Source organism: Caretta caretta, chromosome 3, assembly GCF_965140235.1.
Source record: "Caretta caretta isolate rCarCar2 chromosome 3, rCarCar1.hap1, whole genome shotgun sequence".
In the NCBI taxonomy this organism is placed as follows: domain Eukaryota; kingdom Metazoa; phylum Chordata; order Testudines; family Cheloniidae; genus Caretta; species Caretta caretta.
The window spans coordinates 17,052,599-17,079,692 of record NC_134208.1 but is presented as its reverse complement, the minus strand read 5'-3'; the positions used below and the strand labels follow the sequence as shown (position 1 = coordinate 17,079,692).

Below are 27,094 nucleotides of genomic sequence, written 5' to 3'. Positions count from 1 at the left end.
AGCTCCTAGTGTGTTGTTGTGGCCAAAAGCGCTAATGCAAGTCTGTAATGCATAAACAGGGGAATCTCGCGTATGAGTAGATATGTTATTTTACCTCTATATTTGGCATTGGTGCAACTGTGAGTGGAATACTGTGTCCAGTTCTGGTGTCTACAATTCAAGAAGGATGTTAATAAACTGGAGAGGATTCAGAGAAGAGCTGTATGAATGATTAAGGGTTTGGAAAACAAGCCGTATAGGGATAGATTCAAGGAGCTCAATCTATTTAGCTTAACCAAAAGAAGGATAAGGGGTGACTTGATTACAGTCTGTAAGTATCTACAGGGGGGACAAATATTTAATAATGAACTCTTCAGCCTAGCAGAGAAAGATATAACACAATCCAACATCTGAAAGATGAAGGTAGATAAATTCAGCTGGAAATAAGGCATGCATTTTTAACGGTGAGGGTAATTAATGCCTGGAACAATTTCCCAAGGGTCGCGGTGGATTCTCCATCACTGACCATTTTTAAATCAAGATTGGATGTTTTTCTAAAACATCTGTTCTAGGAATTATTTTGGGGAAGTTCTTTGGCCTGTGTGATACAGAAGGTCAGACTAGGTGATTATAATGGCCCCTTCTTGCCTTAGACTCTGTGAATCTATAAATCTATTATATGCATTGCAACCACTTGTTAATTTCAGTTCATTTCCAAACATGGAAAGAAAATAAATGTGTATCCTACTAGTCAGTGTGTTACAAGTTTCCTCCCACCCCCATACCCGAGCCACAGAAGATGTGATTCTGTTTCTGGAAACTTTGGCTCTTTGTCTCACGCTCTAGAGACTGATGCTTTTAGCGCTGGAGGTTCCCAGTTCAATCCTCCAGTGTCAGCCAAGCTTGTGGCTAACATGTTTGCCAAACAGAAAAAGGGTACAGTCGGATGGGGAACACACTACTATATTCCCAAGGTTCTTGGAGGGTTTCTTAAAAAAAGAACTGCAAAAATAAGGCCGGGGTAACCAAAATTTGTGAAAACAGAGGCCATCTTGGCATTTTGTCTGGACTTTAATTTTTATAAAAAATTCATTGTGAATCTTTAATCATAAAGAAATCCACATGATCACCACATTTTCTTGTATGTGTATCTTCTTTGATAGAAGAATACAAATTGTCCATAGTTTTATTTCACCACGCTTTTCATCTATTTTATGACCCCCTTCACAGTGATACCTGAGTGCCTCAAAAACATTTTTAAATTTATCTTCATGACCACACCTGTGATGTAGGGAAGTATTATTATCCCCATTTTATGGATGGGGAAACTGAGGCACAGATCAAACGATTGATCCAAGGTTACACAGCTTCAGACTGGACCCATCTCCAGGGTCTCATTCTAAGTGCCTTAGTCACAACTCCATCCTCCCCTTCCTTCAGCTGTGCCTTGCAGATACAGCAAGAATAAGGGCTGCAACTAACATCGCAGGCCACCACAATCTTTTGCTTTGACACATTAGAGCTTCACAAATATTCAGTACCAATTATAGAATCTATGGGTTCTTCCCACCTGGTTTTACGGTCTGACAGAGTTTGATAAAAATGTCTCTTACCTACCTTGGTCAATTTAATTTCCAGTACATGGCTGTTTTGAATCCTGGTGTCATAATGAGCAACTTCTTTGGCAGAAGACTTGACTTTTGCAATGATTTTAACATAGGAAAACACAATCACTGCAGTTGGGAGCAAGAGGCAGAAGAAAAGAATATTCAGAATAAATGCCTGTCCAGCCACTGAACCTTGAGCCAGCCACCAATCCAGAGTGCACGAGGTTCCAAATGGCTCAGGAGCATAGTTCCCCAAACCAGCAAATGGCACAGTAGCCCAGAATGTAGCATAGGCCCAAATTATTGCCAGGCAGATAAAGGCATGATGTCTCTTAAGCCAGGTTCCTGGAAGATAATTCAACAATTATAATGTCAGATTATATATATTTGGCTAAAAACAACTTGAAATTCTACACCTGCAATTAAGAGCTGGTCAGACCATTTACTGCAAACCAACTCTTTGTTGCATTTGTCACTATCATTTTTGTGAACCTTTCTTGGTTTAGCAGAGAAAGGGATAGAAAGATGCAATGGCTAGAAATTGAAACTAGACAAATTCAGACTGGAAATAAGATATGTAATTTTTTTTACAGAGAGGTTAGCTAACCATTGGAACAATGTACTTAGGGATGTCATGGATTCTACAACACTTGGGGTATGTCTACACTGCATCTGGGAGCATGCCTCCCAAGTATACAGACTCATGCTAGCCTACGCAGAGCGCGGATGTTGCAGCATGACAACAGTGGCTTGGGCTAGCCACCCGGGCTCAGACCCAGGGGGTTGGGCAGGATTGGATTTAGGCAGCTAGCCCAAGCCACACCTTTGTAGCAATGTCCACACTGCTATTTTTAACATGCAAGCTCAAGCAAAGCTAGTGCAAATCTGTCTGCCTGGGCTGAGAGGGCACACTCCCAGATGCAGTGCAGACATGCCCGGAAGTCTTTAAATCAAGACTGGTTGTATTCCCAAAAGATATGTTAAAAAAAAACAACGAGGAGTCCGGTGGCACCTTAAAGACTAACAGATTTATTTGAGCATAAGCTTTCGTGGGTAAAGAACCCACTTCTTCAGATGCATGGAGTGAAAATTACAGAAACAGGCATAAATATATATTGACCCATGAAGAGAGGGAGTTACCTTACAAGTGGAGAACCAGTGTTGAAGGCCAATTTACTCAGGGTGTATGTGGTACACTCCCAATAATTGATGTCCTAATTATGTGGTACACTCCCAATAATTGATGCCCTAATAAATCTGTTCATCTTTAAGGTGCCTCCGAACTCCTCGTTTTTGCGGATACAGATGGCTAACCCTCTGATAAAAGATACATTCTAGCTCAACTAGAAGTTATAGGCTTGATGTAGAAACTACTTGGTGAAATGTTATGGCCTATGATATAGAGGGGCCAAAGCAGATGATCATAATGGTCCTTTTCTATCTATGTTTCTCAGTTACTACTCTCAGTACCATGGATTATTACAACTAAAATAATTATAAAAATCTAAATTTACTAATTTACTCATTACTGTTCATATTATTTCTTCATTTCTCTTATTATAATTTTTACTTGGACTATGAAAATAGATCAATCAAAGTCGTCAGTTTTGTTCCTACCCCTGTTCACTTTTGCTTAGGCACCTTCAGTGCTGCAGTGTTTGGGTTTCAAACACAGCAAAAAATTGTTTAATAACGGAAATTTTTAAAAGCGCATGAAAGCATTTCCTCTGACACTAGATTTTGTAAACTAAATTACAGTTTGGGCCTAACCTGACCTTTAGGAACTTTCCCACTGTTCTGAGGGATAGGTAGGGTGACCATACATCCTTTTTTAGCCAGGACAGGACCCTTTTTTAAGCCCTGTCCTGGCCATCCTAACTTTTTTGGCAAAAGTGGGCATTTGCTCTTGCTAACTTGATCAATTGGCAAGAGTAAACAGGACAAATGCCCACTTTTGTCAAAAAAGTGGGGTGCAATGCAGAGGAATGTGCAGGGGGATCAGCAATGCCAGCCCCATGCAGCGGGGGGGGGGGGGGGGTAGGGGACAGGCAGGCAGGGCTCAGGAGATAACTCAGACCAGCCCCAGGAGGAAGGGTGGGGACGGCTTGGGCCAGCCTCGCACAATGCCCCATTTTCCTTTTGGGAAATATGGTCACCCTAGGAATAGGGAACATGATTCTTATACAGTTCAGCTTAATGCTTCTAAACAAGTCTCCAGCGAGGATGGGGAGAGAAAATAGCTACATAGTGTCACTCAATGCAAATTTTCCTTCTTACCGTAAGTTAAATGACAAATTTTCAGGTATCTATCCAGGCTGACAGCTGTCATGGTGATAAGGCTCCCACAGCCAAAGAAGAAGCCGGCCCATCCATACCAACGACAGCCCAGCCAGCCAAACACCCATCGGTGAGAGAAGAAGGAAATAATACTAAATGGTTTTCCTACAACTACAAAGAGGGGAAACAGTGGGTCATTGGAAAAGTTGGTGCTGTCAAAATAATCTTTAAAACAAACAAACAAAAAACTACCTTTATTCAGAAGACAGGACACTGAGGGGAGATCAATGATAATATAGGCATCTTCAAACATAGGGTTGAGTGAGGTAATTGCCTTTTGTCCAGGAGTAAGGTCAAACTTGTCAAATTTGCAAATAGTTTCAGGTTGATTAAAATTGTATTTTTCAGTAAATAAACTATTCATCCAAACAATTTTGCCCTGTGCTAGTCACAGCATTACATAAGCAGAAAAGGGCTGAACTAATCACATTAATTATTTGTTGCAAAGTATTCACTCAATGTTCATTATAGGCCTTTTACACAAAGGCATAGGGAGATTGATTTGGTCAAGGATCACACTCTATGTCTGGGAACAGGGACTAGAACTGGGAATAGAACCCAGAAGTCCTGATCATAAAATGCTTGCTGTAATCACAATCCTTAACATACTGTGAGTTGCACACTACAGGCATGCGCTATCCAGTAGATGGCATCAGAAATGAATGCATGTTTGCAAACATCACCAGCAAGCTGATACTTCACGATTAAATGAGTTGGATTCACAGGGCATAATTGACGTATGAGATTGGAGCTGTTTCTTGCCTATCTAGAATTGATTTGCTGCATTTCTAAGTGCTAGAGATGGAAAATACCTAATGTAGCATTCTAAGGGGGTTATCTTGACACTAGAGCAGACATTTTTATGCTAACACTCTTAGAAACAAGCAAATCCCACAGCAGAGACTTATTTGTATATCCACAGGCTGATCACTCAGCCAGAAAATATCATCTTGTACAGATTCTCAGACCCAATCATGCCATTTCCTGAAAAGCATAATGACAATGACTTTTCTGTAAGGTGTATTAACAAATGAGAGATAACGATACTGGGATCTAAGGAAGTTTGGAGCCACCTGTTCCTTTAAGCTATCATTTGTACCACACGGATGACACCCTGTGGTTAGTTGGGTGAATATCAGGTGTGGATTTCGGGTGGATTTCCTCCCACTCCTGCAGTCCAAACCATTTTTTTCAAAAGGTGTATACAGTTCTTCTCCCAGGTGTGTACAACTCTCATGAGTGTAATGAGATTTGCACAAGCATCAGATTAAAAAATAAAGTATCACCAAGAGCTAGGCACCTCCACAGTGCTGCACAGTCTTCTAAAGGGTGTCTATTCTCACCCCTGAACATATTCAGGTTGAGAGTTGGGCATATGAATCTTTTCATGGGTTGCTTCTTCTTTACAAATTGACACAGACAGTAGAGCATGGCTTTTTACAGGAAGGAAAAGGGGCGGCATCCCATTCTTAAAAGGGTAACTAGGTAGAAAACTATTAGATTTGAAGATCTCAAAGCCCTCAGCATTCCTCATCCCTCGTTCTATGGGGTTTGTTCAGTATGTGTTTATATCCTGGGTATAACATTTGGTAAAACTGAAATATAGTGTTCTTCAGCTGTTATGAAGGCTGTTTTGTATTCATCATGCCAAATGGTACAATGTGAGCTTCTGAGATTTGAACCTGCCTGGGCCATTTGCCTGATTCAGGACCGCTGGAATAGGTCATATTTCTCTTCATTTTCATTCTCTTTCCAGGGGATTTGCTCCTCCCTAAAATTTCTCTGTTGTACTCTTTCCTTTTTTTTTTTTTTTAATGTAGAAACAATGGAATGGAAACAGGATGGGCTGAGTTCCGCCATCACAAGCACCCCCTGGCTTCCTATTTCACATAGGGGAGTCCCATCTGCACAACACCGGGTAGAATTTGGCCTCACATATCATGGCCAAAAAAGAAATAAAAATAAAAAGGGAGGAAATGTAAAAGAAGAAATAAAACACTGAATTACCTGAAATCCCCAAGTCACACACGGCTAAATTGACAGTCATTATCTCAGCGGGTCTGAGCTTCTTTTTCCGTTTCAAGGACATAAAAAGAACATAGCCATTCCCAAAAGTTGAAAGAACCCCTGTAATAAAAATATCAAAATAAACTGCATGTAAACAAAAGTGCTGAGAAACACTTCCCCACAATTCTTTGGCACAACAGTGTTTTTATTTTCATTCTGGGCTTCACAGTTCCAGAGAGAGAGAGAGAGAGGTCAACAAACTAGAAGGAATTCAGAGCAGAGTAACAAAAATGAGTACAGTCCAAGGGGGTGGGATTAGGGAACAATCACATGGAAGGCTGTAAATCGAGGAAACTGAAGAACTGTGTGTGATAGTGCATTAAGAGTGACAAGTTGGAATTAGGTAAGGGAGAATTTAGATGCAACATCTAACTGAGATAATAGGCTATGGAATAGTGAAGTGTCCCATCATTAGATCTTGACAAAACAAAGTCCTGGAGATTATAGTGCACTCAATCCAATCCCATTCTGAGAACTATTGTAGTGAAAGGAAAAATCATCCTCTGGGGGATGCCAGGCAACATTTGAACTGCTTGTCTCCACTGTGGGTGATTTAAGAACAAAAAGCAGCTTTGATTTATGGCCAGGGTACTATACGAAAGTTATAAAAGACAAAAAGTGATCAAACCAGAGGCTGCTGACTGCTATGTCACTACCAGCAATCCCATTCAGCCAGCCAAATGTAGGCTAGATATAAGCAGATGCCACTCTTGTCTTGTATTAAATTCCCAACCAGGACAAATTCAGCATGAAATGTGCCAAACACTGGTGTACAGTATATGTCCCGTAAAAACTTGTTAGAAATGAGTGTGAGTGCAAAAATGGTATAACCGGCCTTATTTTTTTATTTTTAATCTTGTCCCTCTGCAACTCACCACACCCCATCTCTGTTCTGAATCACAGCATCTGTCCTCCTCCCATCGCCCTACTGACTCCATTTCCCTTTCCTGGTTACCCAGACCCTCTACAGTTCCCACTAGAGAAAAACCAGTGTACCTCCCCCTAAAAGAGAAAAGCAACGTTGTGGACCATGGTAGCAACTAATAAGAGGATGTAACAAGGCATCTGAGTTATACAATTTGAAACAACTCCAGTGGTGTACTGTGAAAGTGCATTGCTATACACCGTTTAAGCCCAGCCCCAGGGATAAATCCACATTGACTTAACAGGCAGTTTAAATGAAAACACGTTTCCCCCCGTACACAATCATCCACAGCAGTAGACCTTCCGGCTCCACTTTTACAGCTCATTTTCTATTTCCACAGAGGATTTAGTTCCAAAACATGTGCTCACTGCTTCAGCTTTGGGTTTCCTTTTTCCATTTTTTTTTAACATAAAGATGCATTTCAGACATTCATTAAAAAAAAACGTAACAAGGAGCTTGATCATGGTCCCTGTCATAAATATAAAGGGAAGGGTAAACCCCTTTGAAATCCCTCCTGGCCAGGGGAAAGCTCCTCTCACCTGTAAAGGGTTAAGAAGCTAAAGGTAACCTCGCTGGCACCTGACCAAAATGACCAATGAGGAGACAAGATACTTTCAAAAGCTGGGAGGAGGGAGAGAAACAAAGGGTCTGTGGGTCTGTCTATATGCTGGTCTTTACCGGGGATAGACCAGGAATGGAGTCTTAGAACTTTTAGTAAGTAATCTAGCTAGGTATGTGTTAGATTATGATTTCTTTAAATGGCTGAGAAAAGCATTGTGCTGAATAGAATAACTATTTCTGTCTGTGTATCTTTTTTGTAACTTAAGGTTTTGCCTAGAGGGGTTCTCTATGTTTTTGAATCTAATTACCCTGCAAGATATCTACCATCCTGATTTTACAGGGGGGATTTCTTTATTTATTACCTAGGGAGGTGGTAGAATCTCCTTCCTTAGAGGTTTTTAAGGTCAGGCTTGACAAAGCCCTGGCTGGGATGATTTAACTGGGATTTGGTCCTGCTTCGAGCAGGGGGTTGGACTAGATGACCTTCTGGGGTCCCTTCCAACCCTTATATTCTATGATTCTATGATTTCTATTTACTTCTATTTTTATTAAAAGTCTTCTTGTAAGAAAACTGAATGCTTTTTCATTGTTCTTAAGATCCAAGGGTCTGGGTCTGTAGTCACCTAGGCAAATTGGTGAGGCTTTTTACCAAACCTTGTCCAGGAAATTTTGGGAAGTATTTTGGGGGGAAGGACGCGTCCAAACAGCTCTTCCCCAGTAACCAGTATTAGTTTGGTGGTGGTAGCGGCCAGTCCAAGGACAACGGGTGGAATATTTTGTACCTTGGGGAAGTTTTGACCTAAGCTGGTAAAGATAAGCTTAGGAGGTTTTTCATGCAGGTCCCCACATCTGTACCCTAGAGTTCAGAATGGGGGAGGAACCTTGACATGGTGGCATAGTGATGGGATTAACCTGAAATCATTTTGAGATCCAGTTGAGATTTTTTGAACTAGAAATACAGATTTTAAAAAGGATTTTTTTCCCTTTGGAAAGGAAGTCCAGAAAGCAGCTGAAACTGAAAGCAGCTTGTTTTTTCTCTGCTTTGTGGCCAAGCAGAGACAAAAGGGGATTATCTTTGTGAATTGCAGGTTTTCTTTGCCTGGAGGCAGGGTACTTAACTCCTGCAGGGAAATTCACAGTCTTCCAACCCAGAGGTTTTTTTTTTTCTTCCTAAAAGTAAATAGGGGGGGTGTGTTCTACCCATTTGCTTTTTCTTTGGGCTGGGTAAGCAGGTTTCCAAGTAGTTGGAGGTTTATTGCTTTAATTTGGGCCCAGAGCAGAGACAAGGGAATTGTCTTTTTCTGTAGGCTGACAATCACTATCAGAGAATAGGTATTCTATTCCAGCACAGCAAAATTTTACAGCCAAGTTTTGTTTGTTTATTTCTAAACCTCGGGTGTAAAGTTAGTTAAAAACAGAGAGGTTAGAATGACAAAATCCGCGGCTCAACTACAGCTCGAATTAGCCAAATTTCAGGCTGAGGAAAGACAAAGGGAACATGAAAGACAGATAGAACTCATGCGGCTGAAGAAAGAACAAGAAAGGGAGGCAGCGAGAGAAGCAGAACAACACCAAGCGGCTGCTCACAGGAGAGCTATGGAAGCAAGGGACAAAGAACTGGAGGAGAAGGAAAAAGAGAGGAAGTATGTGGAGGAGATGGAGAAGATAAAGGCTCAGCAGAATATCCCAACAAACCCTAGTAATCCTTCTCCAAGTACCACTTCCCATCCCAGAAAGTTCCCCACCTACAAGGCAGGCGATGATACTGAGGCCTTCCTAGAAAACTTCGAAAGGGCCTGCCTTGGGTACAACATCTCTACTGATCAATACATGGTAGAGCTGAGGCCGCAGCTCAGTGGACCCTTAGCTGAGGTGGCAGCTGAAATGCCTAAAGAACACATGAACAAGTATGAACTGTTTAAATCCAAGGCGAGAGTCAGAATGGGGATAACACCCGAGCAGTCTCATCGGAGGTTCAGAGCCCTAAGGTGGAAACCAGACATGTCATTTACCCGACATGCCTACCACATTGTGAAACATTGGGATGCCTGGATATCAGGAGCAAGTGTTGAATCTCCAGTAAATTTGCCCTTCCTAATGCAAATGGAACAATTCTTAGAGGGTGTTCCTGAGGAAATAGAAAGATACATCCTAGATGGGAAACCCAAAACTGTAATCGAGGCAGGAGAGATTGGAGCCAGATGGGTGGAGGTGGCAGAGAAGAAGAAAACTGGTCGCAGTTGGAGCGGAGACCAGAAGGGACCACCCCAGACCACACCCTATTACCGGGGGCCGCCCAAAGCCCCACCTACCTCCCAAAGAACCCTCCAGACCCCTTATCGTCCCACCACCCCGTTCTCCAGCAACCCTCCTCGCCCCAGTGACCTGTCAGCTGGACGATGTTTTAAATGTAACGAGCTGGGGCATGTAAAGGCCAACTGCCCCAAGAACCCCAACAGATTACAGTTCATTGCACCGGAATCACACCAGAGGTCCACAGGCCCAGATACCTCCCAGATACCCTTGGAGCGGAGGGAAACTATGAGTGTGGGCGGGAAGAAGGTCACCGCGTGGAGGGACACTGGAGCACAAGTGTCAGCTATCCATGCTTCCTTAGTGGACCCCAATTTAATCAACCCAGAGATCCAAGTGATGATTCAACCCTTCAAGTCCAACTCTTTCAATTTGCCTACAGCCAAGTTGCCTGTCCAGTACAAGGGCTGGTCAGGAATGTGGACTTTTGCAGTCTATGATGATTATCCCATCCCCATGCTGTTGGGGGAAGACTTGGCCAATCATGTGAAACAGGCCAAGAGGGTGGGAACGGTCACCCGCAGCCAGGCTAAACAAGCCGTGAGGCCTAGCTCTGTTCCGAAAACTTCTATCAGGACCCGGTCAGAGGTGATGGACCCAGACCCCAGGCCAATGTCTGCAACAGCAGTAGTGGATCCAGTTCCAGAGACCCAGACGGAACCAGTCCCAGAACCGGAACCAGCCGAACAACCAACACCAGACCCAGTGTCAGCACTGAATCCAATACTTGCAACCTCAACACCAGAGGGCCCCACCGACCCTGAACTGGCAGCAGCCGATAACCCGACCCAAGAGGCTCAGCCGGAGCCTGAATCCCAACATAGTGCACCAGCGGAGAGCGGTTCACAGTCAACAGAAACAGCTCCATCCCCTATATCGCTTCCAGAGGGACCAAGCCTAGGTCCACAATCCAATGAGGAACTGATGTCTCCAGCATCAAGGAAACAGTTCCAGACCGAACAGGAAGCAGATGAAAGCCTCCAGAGAGCTTGGACGGCGGCACGGAGCAACCCACCGCCTCTCAGCTCTTCTAATCGATCCAGGTTTGTTGTAGAAAGAGGACTTTTATACAAGGAAACTCTTTCTGGGGGACACCAGGAAGACTGGCATCCTCAGAGACAGTTGGTAGTTCCAACTAAATACTGGGCCAAGCTCTTGAGCTTAGCCCATGATCACCCTAGTGGCCATGCTGGGGTGAACAGGACCAAAGACCGTTTGGGGGGGTCATTCCACTGGGAGGGAATGGGCAAGGATGTTTCTACCTATGTCCAGTCTTGTGAGGTGTGCCAAAGAGTGGGAAAACCCCAAGACCAGGTCAAAGCCCCTTTCCAGCCACTCCCCATCATTGAAGTTCCATTTCAGCGAGTAGCTGTGGATATTCTGGGTCCTTTTCCGAAAAAGACAGCCAGAGGAAAGCAGTACATACTGACTTTCATGGATTTTGCCATCCGATGGCCGGAAGCAGTAGCTCTAAGCAACACCAGGGCTAAAAGTGTATGCCAGGCACTAGCAGACATTTTTGCCAGGGTAGGTTGGCCCTCCGACATCCTCACAGATGCAGGGACTAATTTCCTGGCAAGAACTATGAAAAACCTTTGGGAAGCTCATAGGGTAAATCATTTGGTTGCCACTCCTTACCACCATCAAACAAATGGCATGGTGGAGAAGTTTAATGGAACTTTGCGGGCTATGATACGTAAATTCGTAAATGAGCACTCCAATGATTGGGACCTAGTGTTGCAGCAGTTGCTCTTTGCCTACAGAGCTGTACCACATCCCAGTTTAGGATTTTCCCCATTTGAACTTGTATATGGCCGTGAGGTTAAGGGGCCATTGCAGTTGGTAAAGCAGCAATGGGAGGGATTTACACCGTCTCCAGGAACTAACATTCTGGACTTCGTAACCAACCTACAAAACACCCTCCGAACCTCTTTAGCCCTTGCTAGAGAAAACTTACAGGATGCTCAAAAAGAGCAAAAAGCCTAGTATGATAAACATGCCAGAGAGCGTTCCTTCAAACTAGGAGACCAGGTCATGGTCTTAAAGGCGCTCCAGGCCCATAAAATGGAAGCATCATGGAAAGGGCCATTCACGGTCCAGGAGCACCTGGGAGCTGTTAATTATCTCATAGCATTCCCCACCTCCAACCGAAAGCCTAAGGTGTACCATATTAATTCTCTAAAGCCCTTTTATTCCAGAGAATTAAAGGTTTGTCAGTTTACAGCCCAGGGAGGAGACGATGCTGAGTGGCCCGAAGGTGTCTACTACGAAGGGAAATGTGGTGGTGGTGTGGAAGAGGTGAACCTCTCCATGACCCTTGGGCGTATGCAGCGACAGCAGATCCAGGAGCTGTGCACTAGCTACGCGCCAACGTTCTCAGCCACCCCAGGACTGACTGAACGGGCATACCACTCCATTGACACAGGTAATGCTCACCCAATTAGGGTCCAACCTTACCGGGTGTCTCCTCAAGCTAAAACAGCTATAGAACGGGAGATCCAGGATATGTTACAGATGGGTGTAATCCGCCCCTCTGAAAGTGCATGGGCATCTCCAGTGGTTCTAGTTCCCAAACCAGATGGGGAAATACGTTTTTGTGTGGACTACCGTAAGCTAAATGCTGTAACTCGCCCAGACAACTATCCAATGCCACGCACAGATGAACTATTAGAGAAACTGGGACGGGCCCAGTTCATCTCTACCTTGGACTTAACCAAGGGGTACTGGCAGGTACCGCTAGATGAATCTGCCAAGGAAAGGTCAGCCTTCATCACACATCTCGGGCTGTATGAATTTAATGTACTCCCTTTCGGGCTGCGAAATGCACCCGCCACTTTCCAAAGACTTGTAGATGGTCTCCTAGCGGGATTAGGAGAATATGCAGTCGCCTACCTTGACGACGTGGCCATATTTTCGGATTCCTGGGAAGACCACCTGGAACATCTACAAAAAGTCCTTGAGCGCATAAGGGAAGCAGGACTAACCGTTAAGGCTAAGAAGTGTCAAATAGGCCTAAACAGAGTGACTTACCTTGGACACCAGGTGGGTCAAGGAACTATCAGCCCCCTACAGGCCAAAGTGGATGCTATCCAAAAGTGGCCTGTCCCAAAGTCAAAGAAACAGGTTCAATCCTTCTTAGGCTTGGCCGGTTATTACAGACGATTTGTACCGCACTACAGCCAAATCGCTGCCCCACTGACAGACCTAACCAAAAAGAAACAGCCAAATGCTGTTCAGTGGACCGAAAAGTGTCAGAAGGCCTTTAACAAGCTTAAAGCGACACTCATGTCTGACCCTGTACTAAGGGCCCCAGACTTTGACAAACCGTTCCTAGTAACCACAGATGTGTCCGAGCGTGGTGTGGGAGCAGTTTTAATGCAGAAAGGACCTGATTAAGAATTCCACCCTGTAGTGTTTCTCAGCAAAAAACTGTCTGAGAGGGAAAGCAACTGGTCAGTCACTGAAAAAGAATGTTACGTCATTGTCTACGCTCTGGAAAAGCTACGCCCATATGTTTGGGGACGGCGTTTCCACCTGCAAACCGACCATGCTGCACTGAAGTGGCTTCACACCGTCAAGGAAACTAACAAAAAACTTCTTCGGTGGAGTTTAGCTCTCCAAGATTTTGATTTCGACATCCAACACATCTCAGGAGCTTCTAACAAAGTGGCTGATGCACTCTCCCGTGAAAGTTTCCCAGAATCAACTGGTTAAAATCGTCCTTGAGATGTGGAAAATATTGTTAGTCTTTATGTACTTGGTAGTATATTTAGAGATGCATGTGTCTTATTAACTCTGTTTTTCCTAGAGCTCCAGGAAGAAATCCCAGCCAGTGTTTCACCCTAGCTGAGATTTGGGGGGCGTGTCATAAATATAAAGGGAAGGGTAAACCCCTTTGAAATCCCTCCTGGCCAGGGGAAAGCTCCTCTCACCTGTAAAGGGTTAAGAAGCTAAAGGTAACCTCGCTGGCACCTGACCAAAATGACCAATGAGGAGACAAGATACTTTCAAAAGCTGGGAGGAGGGAGAGAAACAAAGGGTCTGTGGGTCTGTCTATATGCTGGTCTTTACCGGGGATAGACCAGGAATGGAGTCTTAGAACTTTTAGTAAGTAATCTAGCTAGGTATGTGTTAGATTATGATTTCTTTAAATGGCTGAGAAAAGCATTGTGCTGAATAGAATAACTATTTCTGTCTGTGTATCTTTTTTGTAACTTAAGGTTTTGCCTAGAGGGGTTCTCTATGTTTTTGAATCTAATTACCCTGTAAGATATCTACCATCCTGATTTTACAGGGGGGATTACTTTATTTCTATTTACTTCTATTTTTATTAAAAGTCTTCTTGTAAGAAAACTGAATGCTTTTTCATTGTTCTTAAGATCCAAGGGTCTGGGTCTGTAGTCACCTAGGCAAATTGGTGAGGCTTTTTACCAAACCTTGTCCAGGAAGTGGGGTGCAAGGTTTTGGGAAGTATTTTGGGGGGAAGGACGCGTCCAAACAGCTCTTCCCCAGTAACCAGTATTAGTTTGGTGGTGGTAGCGGCCAGTCCAAGTACAACGGGTGGAATATTTTGTACCTTGGGGAAGTTTTGACCTAAGCTGGTAAAGATAAGCTTAGGAGGTTTTTCATGCAGGTCCCCACATCTGTACCCTAGAGTTCAGAGTGGGGGAGGAACCTTGACAGTCCCATTTAAATCAATAGGATCTGGGCTGTGAACCTAACTGTAGTACATGAAGCCAATACTAGTAATACCAGGAGCATTAAAAATCATGTTAATTCATTTTGATATTGAGTTGAGCAGCTGAAGGAAGGTAAAACGTAAAGATTGTGGTCAAAATTAAAGTGACCACAACCAAATGCTTAAAATTATTGAAAGAATGTAGCGAACATTAAAGCATAAAAAAAATGTAGCAATTTAGAATACAGTTGTTCCAGTGACAGGGCTAGCTGCAGCCATCTTTGTCCCCTTTCTGGTTTCTCTGTGTACATGTCCACATGGTTGGGCCCTGTGCTCTTACCTGCCTCAAGGTAGAATCACACGATTCCTCCACTCTCAGACTACGACCTGGGCCACAGTACAATGTGTCTTAACTGTTCTTACCCTGCAGGTCCGACTGAATTCTGGCCCCTGCGATTCTTCCCTTCAGGAGCCAGTGACCAGTGGTATATGGTGACCAATCAGCCTTTTTAAACAAAAGTATTGTTTATTTAGCAGTAGGATCAAAGCATAAGAGAAAAAGGATTTTAAAACAACAGTCTACATGCGTGTCTCTCTTATCTAAAGCCATCCCATAATGAAGTTTGTCTATACAGTGAGGTAGTGCGCTCTACGGGGGTGTGATTTCTAAAGTGCACTAACTGGTCCAAGTAGACCCTGTAGGAATACTGTAACATCATGCTATTTTTCTATGTTAAAGCACAGTAGGGAAATTTTAGTGCACAACTACAGGGTCTGCATGGACCAAGTAATGCACAACAGATTAGTACACTTTAGAAACCAGATCCCCCATCACATACAACTCATTATCCTGCCATGTAGACGACCCCCTAGCCTAACTTCTGCAGACAACACCAGCAGGCTCCTGTATCTGGGTCTGAGTCTGGTCCCACCTCACCACCCTCTTTGTCCCTGATTGGCTGCCCTTCTTTAACACCCGTCTGCCCAAATCCTTTGCTCTCCTGCGTTTGGCAGGCCTTGGTCATTCCTCATTAAACCAGTTGAAGGCAGAGACTGAGAGAGAGTCATCAAAGCTAATAGTTCTGCCATTATCCCTTAACAACTCAAGTGTTTGCTGATAGAAGGCTATCTTCAGCCATTCTTCTCCTTGCTGCCTGCATCCAGAAAAAATTCCTATTAACTTTAACCAATATAGTCATACGCTAAATAACATCCCAATAACCAGGCTGTAAGGACCCGTAGACTAGACCCTAGGTTTGCAGAGCATGGACTAGCTGATGGAACCACAGCGCGACCAGGAGGTAATGCAGTGCTGTAGCCAGGTAGCACTGTGGAGAGAGTAGGCACCACAGGAAGTACTGCCCAAAGGATCCTGCGGAGTGTTGATTGGCCAAGTGCCCTATTTCACCCTGGAGGGTGGCCCAGGAAGTCGTCTGGGCAATCATATGGTTTTCAGGCTTGCTGGGACCCCAGATCTACCTCTGATCTCCAATTCTGGCCTGAATCTGATTCCAGCCTGGTACTGTCCCTGACCCCAGGCTGACGATGACCCTGACTCTTCTAGTGATTCCTCCAACCCCTCACTGACTACTGCCCCGATGTGTGGACCCCAATCCAGCTGTGATCGCTAGGCCAGACTGCCTACGCCCTGGTCCCTTATACAGGCCAACATATAGTACTCATAAATTATCACAGGGCAGCTCCAAATCCATCACAATCACCTAGAAAAGAAAGAGAGGAATGGAAAAGACCCTAGCTAGAGATATGTGAATAACTGATTTTGGGGGGTTCTCTGGCCATACTGAAAAAATATTCATTTTGGGTTGACCCTAAGCAAAAATTTTGGTGAACCCCAAAAATTATATGTATATCACACATACACAAACAAATAAACCTTTTTATTAAAAATAAAATTGAAGTAAATTTCAAAATGAAAAGTCAAAATGTTTCCGTTTCAAAATCTTCAATTAAATATTTCAACTTTTTGTTTTGGAACACTTGGTTTGTTTGTTTTTGACACAAAATTCACCCGATTTGACACTGTCACAGGGTAACTGGTGAGCCTACTCCAGACAAGGGGTCTGGGATACATCTTGGTCTATAAAGGGCCATCAGAGGGCAGGAAGTGAGAGGTGGAAGGGAGTGATGGGGACAGGCTGTGCCTGTGGAAAGGACATCACACCAGAGTGGAGCTAACACTTGTGGTGGTTCCCTGGAGCAAAGGGATAGATACTCAGAGAAGCAACCCTGGGGCTACTGCTCCAGGAAGGGAACATAGCTGACTAGATCTGGGAACTGTCTGGAGCAGAAGCCCCAGAGAATCCTGGGAGGGGTGGCACTGAAGCGAGGGTTTTTTGACTGGAACACCCAGTTGAAAAGGGACCCTGGCAGCTCAATCAGAACTGCTGACCGGACCATTAAAAGTCGGGTTGGCATGGGACTGGCAGGCTCCCTACCCAGCTCTGTGCAGCTCCCAGGAAGTGTCTGGCATGTCCCTCTGGCTCCTAGCTGGAAGGGTGGCCTTGAGGCTCTGCGCGCTACCCCCACCCTGAGCACTGGCTCCACAGCTCCTGTTGGCCAGGAACTGCAGCCAATGGGAGCTGCAGGCGCATCACCTGTGGGCAGAAGCAGTATGCCCTGGCTGCCTCTCCACATAGAAGCCAGAGGGACATGCTTCCTGGGAGTCACCTGAGGTAAGTGCTGCCCGGAGCCTTCACCCCTCACACCCTTCTGCACCCCAACACACTTCCCCAGCCCTGAGCCCCTTCCTGTACTCCAAATCCCTCATCCCCGGCCCCACCCCGGAGCCCACACCCCCAGATGGATCCCTCACCCCAACCCCCTGCCACAGCCTGGTGAAAATGAACAAGTGAGTGAGGGTGTGGGAAAGTGAGCAACGTATGGAGGGGAATGAAGTGAGTGGGGGCGGGGCCTTGGAGAAGGGGCAGGGCAAGGATGCTCAGACTTCCATTATTAGAAAGTTGGCAACCCTATCTGAAGCCTGAAAGAAAAAAGGTAAGTTCGAAGACTGTTTTCTATTGGTTTACTTGCCTGTTTTAAGAGAATAAACCTTCTTAAAGGAGACAGGGCAAGGCAGCTAGTGTTGGAAGCTCAGGAGAAGCCCTGCCCTGCGACAGACATGGATTTGCAAAATGTTTCGGCTGTCCTGAATTTGCATTTTTCACTGAAAAAAAGTTCCAACTGAAAATTTTCACCCAGCTGTAACCTTAACAGAAATGTCCAACAGTACAAAAAATACTCATTTCTCATCGATTCCAGCACCAGAGGAGTTGCTCACAATGGGAAAAGACACAGGATTAGAACACTTAGTGTATACAATGATTGAAGCATTGAAATGTGTTTTAGCTCACTATGGTTAACTCTAGAGTTAAAACACCAACAAACAGAACTTAAAACACATCAGTTCTTACTTCACTGTGTGTTTTGTTTGTGTCAAGGTTCCTTCCCCACTCTGAACTCTAGGGTACAGATGTGGGGACCTGCATGAAAGACCCCCTAAGCTTATTTTTACCATCTTAGGTTAAAACTTCCCCAAGGCACAAAGTCTTTTCCTTGGATTAGGTAAAACGCTGCCACCACCAAGTGCTTTAACAAAGAATCAGGGAAAAGGACCACTTGGAGTTCCTATTTCCCCAAAATATCCCCCCAAGCCCTTACACCCCCTTTCTTGGGGAGGCTTGAGAATAAACAAGATGAGCACAAACCAGCGTTGGATTTTTAAGACCCAAAAAACCCAGTCAGATTCTTAAAAAACAGAACTTTATTAGAAGAACAAAAAAAGAAAAGAGAACAACTCTGTAAGATCAGAATGGAAGATAATCTTACAGGTAGTCAGATTCAAAACATAGAGAATCCCTCTAGGCAAAACCTTAAGTTACGAAAAGACAAAAAAACAGGAATACACATTTCCTCCAGCACAACAAATTTACAAGCCAAAAAACAAAGAAAACCTAACTCATTTTCTAGCTAGATTACTTACTAACTTTACAGGAGTTGGAGAGCTTGCATCCTTGATCTGTTCCCGGCAAAGGTATCACACAGACAGAGAGACAAAAGCCTTTCTCCCCCACTCCAGATTTGAAAGTATCTTGTCCTCTCATTGGTGCCACCAAGGTTACCTTAGCTTCTTAACCCTTTACAGGTGAAAGGATTTTTATCCATTATTAATCCAATAATCTCTCTCTGCTCACCAGCTGGGGACTCACAGAGCCTTGTCTTGGAGCTGCCACTCTACCATCACCCTCACCAGTGGTGAGCTCGAGCGGGTTCGCACTGGTTCACTGGAACCGGTTCTTAAATTTAGAAGCCCTTTTAGAACTGGTTGTCCCTCCAACCCCCAACCGGGTTCAAACCGGTTCTGAACCCCCCCAACCGGTTCTAAAAGGGCTTCTAAATTTAACAGCTGGCCAAACGTGGTGCCTTAGGCGATGACTCCATGGGTGCTCAGGGGCTGGAGCACCCACGGGAAAAATTTGGTGGGTGCAGAGCACCCACTGGCAGCTCCTGGCCCCACCCCACGCCCGGTCCGCTCCGCCTCCTCTCCTGAACGCGCCGCCCCGCTCTGCTTCTCACCCCCCCCCCGGCTTCCCACGAATCAGCTGTTCACGCGGGAAGCCTGGGAGGGCTGAGAAGCAGGCGGCGGCTTCACGCTCAGTCCCAAGGAGGTGGAGACAGAGGCAAAGTGGAGGTGAGCTGCGGTGGGGGGGGGCGCGAGGAGGGCCACCGATGCCGCAGCAGGTAACCCTGGGGGGGGGGCGCGCAGGGGAACCGCTTCCTGCCCCAGCTCGCCTCCACCTCCCTGGGCCTGAGTGTGAAGCTGCCGCCTGCTTCTCAGCCCTCCCAGGCTTCCTGTGCAAACAGCTGATTCGCGGGCCCTCTGGCTCTTAGGGGTTGGGTGGGCACCCACTACGGTGGCCCATGAGACCCTCCTGCCCGGTTCCGGGGGCAGTCAGGGGACGGGGAAGGGGGCAGATGAGGTAGGGTTCCCGGGGTGGGGTAGGCCACGACCCCCTCATGGGGTGAGGAGGGAACCAGTTGTTAAGATTTTGGTAGCTCATCACTGACCCTAAGTTCACTGATATTGACACTGTGGGATATGTGATCCCTTAAAGGGGAAGCCTCTCCTTGCCATCTGGTCTTTCAGAGAGCTGGACTGCCCATCTAGATTGTCCTAACTGGATATCTTGTGAAAGAAGATCATGAAAGAAGAAACCTTGAGTATTGGTGTCAGAAAACCACAAACAAATTTTACAAACTTGTGTCATTTTTATGAAAGAGGCACAAAGAGCTTAACAGTCCTCCACCATAGAAATAGCAAAGTCTATCAGACCATAAATAGCTTTGCAAACTCAAAGTGCCTCCATTCAGTCCCAGAATACAGCACCTACTGCTGCAAGGAATTATAATCTTGTTTCACCGACAGGATCACTCACATCTAGGATGGCTTCATGGGCCACCGCAGATAACAAGCGAGTCAGAGAACCAGAATCACACTGCCCTTCTGCCAAGATTTTAGCCCATTCAAACAAACAGAAGCCATGGAGACACCAACAGGAATCAGGATCACCATCTTGATTCTGATTCCCACCTCTCCTGCATGGTAGAAGAGTAGAAAATAACCGAGATCCTACTAATAAAGACTATCAACATCTCCTTTATGGAGAGGAATCTGCCACACTTCCTAAACATACAGTAGTTCCACCAAAACCGAAGAGACCATTGACTGATGCTAGAGACCTTGCAAAATATTATCATGTATCTAGCCCGCATTTTCTAAATAATATGATTGAAAAGCTAGCAAAACACAAGTAGTCTCCAATGCCACCAATGAATTGCTCATTTCCTCTCAGAGAACCCATGATAGCTACGTTCAACAAGAACAAAGAAACCATCATCCAACCAGGGAACAGAGGTGCTGGAACAATTTTTATAGTGGGGGTGCTGAGAGCCATTGAACCAAACTGTAAACCCTGCAAATGATGGAAACCCCTGCAAGCCAGGGAGGCGGGAACACCCAGCATCCTTAGTTCCAGCACCCATGCTGGGGAGGTTCTTGGATGAATGAGACAGAACTTTGACAGGAGTTGGACCCTAGACTATGGAACTCAAGATCATAATAGATATGAATGATCATGAAACTAACCACTTTCAGAATTGAAGACAAAAGTAAATTTCTTTCATTTCCTTTTTCCCAGTCATGACATCCAGCCATCAATATTGCCCTGTAGTTCTGTAATAATAATAATTTTACAATTATATAGAGACACACACACACACAGGGTTTTTTAAAATAAGAAATCTGATTATCTTAAAATGTTATGTCGCCATAGTTTCCTACTAGGAATTTATTCTTAATTATAGGAAGATACAAAAATCCTGTTTTCCCACTAACGTGTTCCTTGCGGTTTTGTGAATGATTTTACTTCAGTTTTGTTTACATGTAATCTTACTCCTTTTTATGCCTATTTTTACATTAAGAAAAGTAGTACTTGTGGCACCTTAGAGACTAACCAATTTATTTGAGCATAAGCTTTCGTGAGCTACAGCTCACTTCATCGAATACATACTGTGGAAAGTGTAGAAGATCTTTTTATATACACACAAAGCATGAAAAAAAGATCTTCTATACTTTCCACAGTATGCATCCGATGAAGTGAGCTGTAGCTCACGAAAGCTTATGCTCAAATAAATTGGTTAGTCTCTAAGGTGCCACAAGTACTCCTTTTCTTTTTGTGAATACAGACTAACACGGCTGCTACTCTGAAACCTATTTTTACATTGTAGCTCTAGTGAAATTATGTATATCATCTGTGGTGCTATAAAATGATAACTTTTGGCAAACCCCTCAAAACTACTTGTCATCTCCTGATATTTTCCAATAATTTTCAACAGGCTGGAAATCCAAAAGTAATTCCAATAAATTTACTTCAGATACAGCTGACTAATAAGTGCTAAGTCATTATTTTCAGTGACAGTATTTCAGTAGCATCTAGAAATTCTATCAGGATCAAAGCCCCATTGTGCTAGACATGATATGAACATAGGCCATGTGCCTCTTTCAAAAATGCAATTCAATATTGAACTGACTTGAAACAAAGTGTTTTGAGCCATTTCAATAAACCGAAACAAATCATTTCCCCGTTTCTGTATTGAGATTTTTCAGACTTTCATTTCTGTGAAAAAATTCAAAATTTGAGACAAAAACAAATGTCAATATGCAGGAATTTCCCACAGGATGGAAATTCAAATTTTTCTCAGCTCTGTCACTGACAATAAGAAACACAAGTAGCAGCAAATGGAGACTCTAGGGATTGGATCTACTTCAGCACCTGGAAGGGCCACTGGACCCAGCTTCCTCTTCCTTATACATTCCACCCAGGTAGTCAGGGATGCCTTAACCCTTTCCAAGCTGCTGCCTCACATTGTCAGAGTGTCAGAGCCCTCAAAGGATGTATCTACACTGCAATCCTGGAGTGTGATTGTAGCTCATATTGACAATACCCGAATTAGCTTTCATCTAGCTAGCTCAGGTATTGCAGCAATGATACTGATCCTGCAGCAGCATGCACTTCAGCGTGAACTGTACAAGTCCACCCTGAACCCTGGGTAATTACTCTCACAGCTACTGCTCCAGTACCAGAGCTAGGTAGATTAAAGCTAGCTCTGGGATATCTAAAGCTAGCTCTGGGATATCTACATAAGCTACAGTCACATCCCCTGATTGCAGAACAGTCATACCCTAAATTCCAGCTTTGGGATATTTAGGTACCTATGTGACTTAGTATTCAGAGGTGCTGAGCACATGCAATTCTAGTTGAAGTCAATGAAAACTGTGGGTGCTCAGCAACTCAGAAAGCCAGGCTACTTACTAGATGCCTAGCTATGGATTTAGGTGCATAAATTTAGGTATTTAAATTTCAAAATTGTTCAAAATACTATGGGACTTGGGTGACCAATCACAGTTCTCGAATAGATAATTCCAAACAACAAAACTCAGGTGACTTCTCATTATTAGCAGAACACAAACAACCCAGAGGCCAAAATGCATTTGTATGTCAAATAGTTTTATTTACTTCAAACTGTGACAATTCTCAAACAGGGAAAGGGCTACATTCAGCAGATACAAATTGTTCATTGTGACAAAATGCATGTGTTTACTAAATACTTTTCAAGAAAAATAAAATATTAAAAACCACTATGAAGTATTGTACAACTTATAATGCAATTACATAAGGCAGTGGCTCTCCATCTGTGTGAGAGCTAGCTGGTTGCATGTATGGATTCTCCTTATTTGCAACTGGTAAAGTGTATTAAAAGCATTATATTGTTTTGAACAGATTTTAGCGGGCTTAATATTTCTTTTATATGTAAGCAATGGTTGCAATTGCTACGAGGACATTGTGTAAATGTGAAGCAGAAAAGAGGCAGTCTAAAGGTGAATGAGAGGGGACGTCAGTCCTCTAGAATATGCCTATTAAGATGTAGTCCATACTATGAACAAGTGAAATTCCTAATTTAACACTTTAATAATTGGGCAAAGATCATCTAATCAGAAAACACATTCATCTACAAGCAAAATCATTATAATAATTATTTAATGTCAAATATGGTGAGGTGGGCAATATGGTTTTTATTTATCCATACACGTGACCCCATATACCAGCATTGCTATTAACAAAAATACAGGGATTGTCATAGTAGATCAGAACATTGATCCATGTAGTGCAATATACTGTCTCTGATAATGGCCAGTACCAGATGTTTCAGAGGATTTACTTTAATGCTTCAGAGGCCGTTTGTACTGTAAACCAATGGAGAGGATAACAGGTTGCCTTGCTGTTTACCAATCACTATTTAATATGCTTTACCCAATTGTTGACATTTAAATAATCATTACTGTCATCTGAGTTAGTACACATTGCCATTAAGATACTATAGTTTAAACCTCAGAGCTATTCTTTCTACACCTGGGCAAAATTTTTGGGACAAATAGTATATTCTCCAGAAAATGCAATCTTGGGCTGATGAAAACTATTCATAAATTCAGGTCAAATTTGGGAAATAGTTTCAGCTGAAATTCCCTCCCCCCCACCAAAGTCAAAATGCTTTGTTTTGATTTTGACTGTTTATTTAAAAAAAACAATAAAAAAGTATAAAATAAAATAAATTCTGAAATGAAAGGGGATTTTTTAAAATGAAAAATCACAATGTTCCACGCTGGTAATGTTGAAATGGAATGTTTCAACATCCCCAAAGTGCTTCATTTCAATTTTTTTCTAAGCAAAGTTTTGTAGGAATCCACACGTTCCTGTGAAATATTTCAATTACAACAAAACAGCATTTTTTCAAGGGAAGACGTAGGTCAGAAATGTTCTGGTCAGCTGTAGGTTCTATGGGCAAATTTAAAGAAATCCCCTTTGCAGGTTTTTAGAACGAGGTCACGACCTTCGGGCACTATCACAATCCTCTTCTGGCACTGCCAAATACTGCACCAGCAACCCTTCTGAGGGACTGAGATTTCAGCCAGAAGATGCACTTACTCACAGACCCCTCTCAACTGAACCAACAATAGCCTCCCCTCTTCCACATCTGCAAAGCTGAACTCTGCAATGTGCTGGGGATATGCACTCTCTATTTAGGTTAGGGGTCAAGTTATGCGGGGAGGGAGGCTTATGTCTCTATAGTCCTTATTTTTGTTTTGAAAGTACTGCTATACCATGGGAAAAGACACCACAAAGCGGTGTACAGGGAAATGGCTGGCATGAGAAATAAAGATTTGCTCAGAATGATTTATTAGAGTGAATTTGGTGGAATGTCATTAAATGATTATCTTCCACATAAACATGGACACATGAGACGCTGTGTATTTTAATACAAGCAAAAGTCTACTGCAGTCTCCTATGATGATGAGCTAACCAGATCAGCTACAACAAAACCAGGTTCACTCAAACCTTGAATCAAATCAAAACCATTTTATACTGTACAAAAGGTTGGTTGAGGAACCCTTCCCACTGTCTCCAGACAAAAGGAGATGAGGACCACCTAGCATGGCTCCTTTCATGATCTTTGTGAGCCCCACAATCTCTCTGTAATGCCCTCACCAACCACCTCCTTTTTTTGGACAAGATTGTAGAGCCAAACACTTTTTAATCCCCCTCAGCCGCATAACTGAAAGCTCACATGCTTGGAATCAAGTTCATGAACACTGGGGTCTATAGTATCAGAGCAGAAGGAGTCTGAATTCAGAAGGGTGGTGTACTGAAAACTATTAGAACTGTGATCTATCACTTTAAATTCTCAGTGGTTTTCCTGGTCCTTCTTGCAGGCAGGGGGCTCTGCAGGGAAGTATGGCTGGGATCAGAGTTGAGGGCGGGGTGCGTGAGTTGTGCCTCTCTATTTTAGGGAGCAGTCTGCTTTGTCTTTCTCTGTTTGGGGTTCTTCTGTGTTATTCTGAATTCTTAGAAATAAAGAAGTGTTACATTGCAACCATCCAGCAAGAGTATTTTATGCCTTTAATCTAACTTCGCTGTTTGTTTACGTGAAACATAATCAGAAGCTCAGAGGCCTAGTAGACAGTGTGTTGGCAGCATTTTCACTAACTCAAGATTACCAAGCCTTTTGTACCATTGGTTTCAGAGTTAGCGTGGGCGTTAACAGTAATTTTTTGAAGCGTTTCTTGCTTAATATCCCAATGACTAGATGATCACTCTACTTTAGTATCAGTAATTCCCTACTTATACTAAAGACACAATGCTCTGCTTCTTCACAGAGGCCACTTTTAAGGGCCCCCCACACTTCTCTGGCCCTCTATACTTTGGCAAGAGTGCATCCATTCATGTATGACATGCAAAGGCCATCTTTGTGGGCACACACTTTCAAAGGTTCCACTCAAGTTTTATTTGTAAAGGATTAGGGTTTGCGGGACCTGAGGTGGGGAAATTCTGGTTATGTGGCCTGGTTTCTTTTATGCAGAGAGTTTACTACTGCTTTTCTTTGTCTTCCTCTGATTGTATTTTTTATTATTTCTCAAAGCTGCTTAGAGCCTGCGAGAGATGTTTCTTTTCAAGTTTATATATTGAAATCTACATTTAAAAATTATTGTATTTAAAGGCAAGACAATGTATTTTGAAAGGAATACTTTCAACTACTCTGAGTCCTACATAGTTCCTGGAATCTCAGTCAACGTAACTTACTCAGGAAAAAGACCTGAGGGTTGGTTTGTTTTGGACAACTCACTGAAGACATCTGTTTACACAGCAGCAGGAAAGAAAAAAGCAGGGGGTAGCAAACAAAATGCTAGGCTGCATAGAGAGCAGGAAAAGAGTACTGAGAATAGTGTAACGTCACTGTGTAAATCAATGATGTACCTTTCACATGGAATACTGGGTTCAGTTACTGAAACCAGGAAACACATTCTGAACACAGCACTCTATATGAGCATATGCCCCTGATTTATAGAGTGACATTATACTACTGAATAACAAAAGGTAGAAGAGGTGCCAAGAAAGGCAACAACAATTACTCAAATCTTGAAGAGACTTTCATAGCAGAAGAGATTGAAATATCAAGCTTGTTTTGGGAGGAGACAAATAAGAGAGCGTCGGATAGAGATATATGAAATAATGAATGATTATAAAGAAGGTAAATTGGGAGCCCCTGGTATTACATGCAATATGAAATAGAACAAGGGGAAATGCAATGAAAGACAATAAATATAAAACCCATGCATGTAGTGATGTATTTCCTCAACACATGGAACTCATTGACATGCAGGATCACTGAGACCAAGAGCTTAGCAAGACTGAAATATGATTGGGTGTTTGTGGCTATTCTCATTATCCATATAGTTATATTAGATAGATCTTTTTTAAAAATGGAAGCGGTATAAACTCCTATGCTATAAGGGCAGAAGCCACTAATTGTCCGAGGCTAGGAAGCAACTCCTATGAGCAGTTTACCGAATAATTGTTCTTTAAGGATTTCTTGCATTTTCCTCTGACACATCTAGTACTGGTCACTGTCACAGATAGGATACTGGACCAGATGGGTCATGGATCTGATCCAGTCTGGCAATACCCATGTTCCTATTACTTAAGTCCCCCACCCACCATCCCACTACATCTTTTCTTCTTCTATCTGGTGCACCACAAACATGACTGGCTGCAGCCTTCTTTGCGGGTGCCTGACAGACCATGTAGTGACTTACAACACCATTAACAAAATAATTAAAGAGCCTTACCAATTATTGTTAAATAAAATCCAGCTACTATGTCAGCTTCCCTAGAGAGTTTTGATGCAAAGGGGTCTTCATCCTGGAGGTAATGAGGAAGATGGTCATCTTGGGGCGAAGTGCTGTGATTTGATGCCATGCCACTCACGTACAGATTAGCAGTGTCTGAAAAGTGAAATAATGGAATCCATAAGAGATTAGAATTGCCACCAGGAATCACAATGGAATTTTTGTTTAGATACAGAAGAGCGCAACCACATCACCCCATCCCCATCTATGGTCTACCAGCTCTCCTTTCATTTCAGGGTCCAGTTCAAAATTGTACTCCTGGCTTTCAATCCTGGCTTTCAACCCTCCCCCTCCTCCAGTGTCTTGCT

At 43.5% G+C, this 27,094-nt stretch overlaps 1 protein-coding gene across 1 annotated transcript in view; it reads right to left on the bottom strand.

Annotated features, from left to right (window-relative positions):
• OPN5 (opsin 5) overlaps positions 1-26,878 on the bottom strand; it is a 36,196-nt gene extending 9,318 nt beyond the window's left edge. The window contains exons 1-4 of the mRNA XM_048845673.2: positions 26,727-26,878; positions 5,931-6,050; positions 3,864-4,034; positions 1,597-1,931 (exon numbers count right to left, since the gene is read on the bottom strand). Coding sequence (XP_048701630.1) covers positions 1,597-1,931; positions 3,864-4,034; positions 5,931-6,050; positions 26,727-26,856 — 756 coding nt within the window. The 5' untranslated portion in view covers positions 26,857-26,878. The remainder of the gene's footprint in view (positions 1-1,596; positions 1,932-3,863; positions 4,035-5,930; positions 6,051-26,726) is intronic.
• Positions 26,879-27,094: the final 216 nt, after the last annotated feature.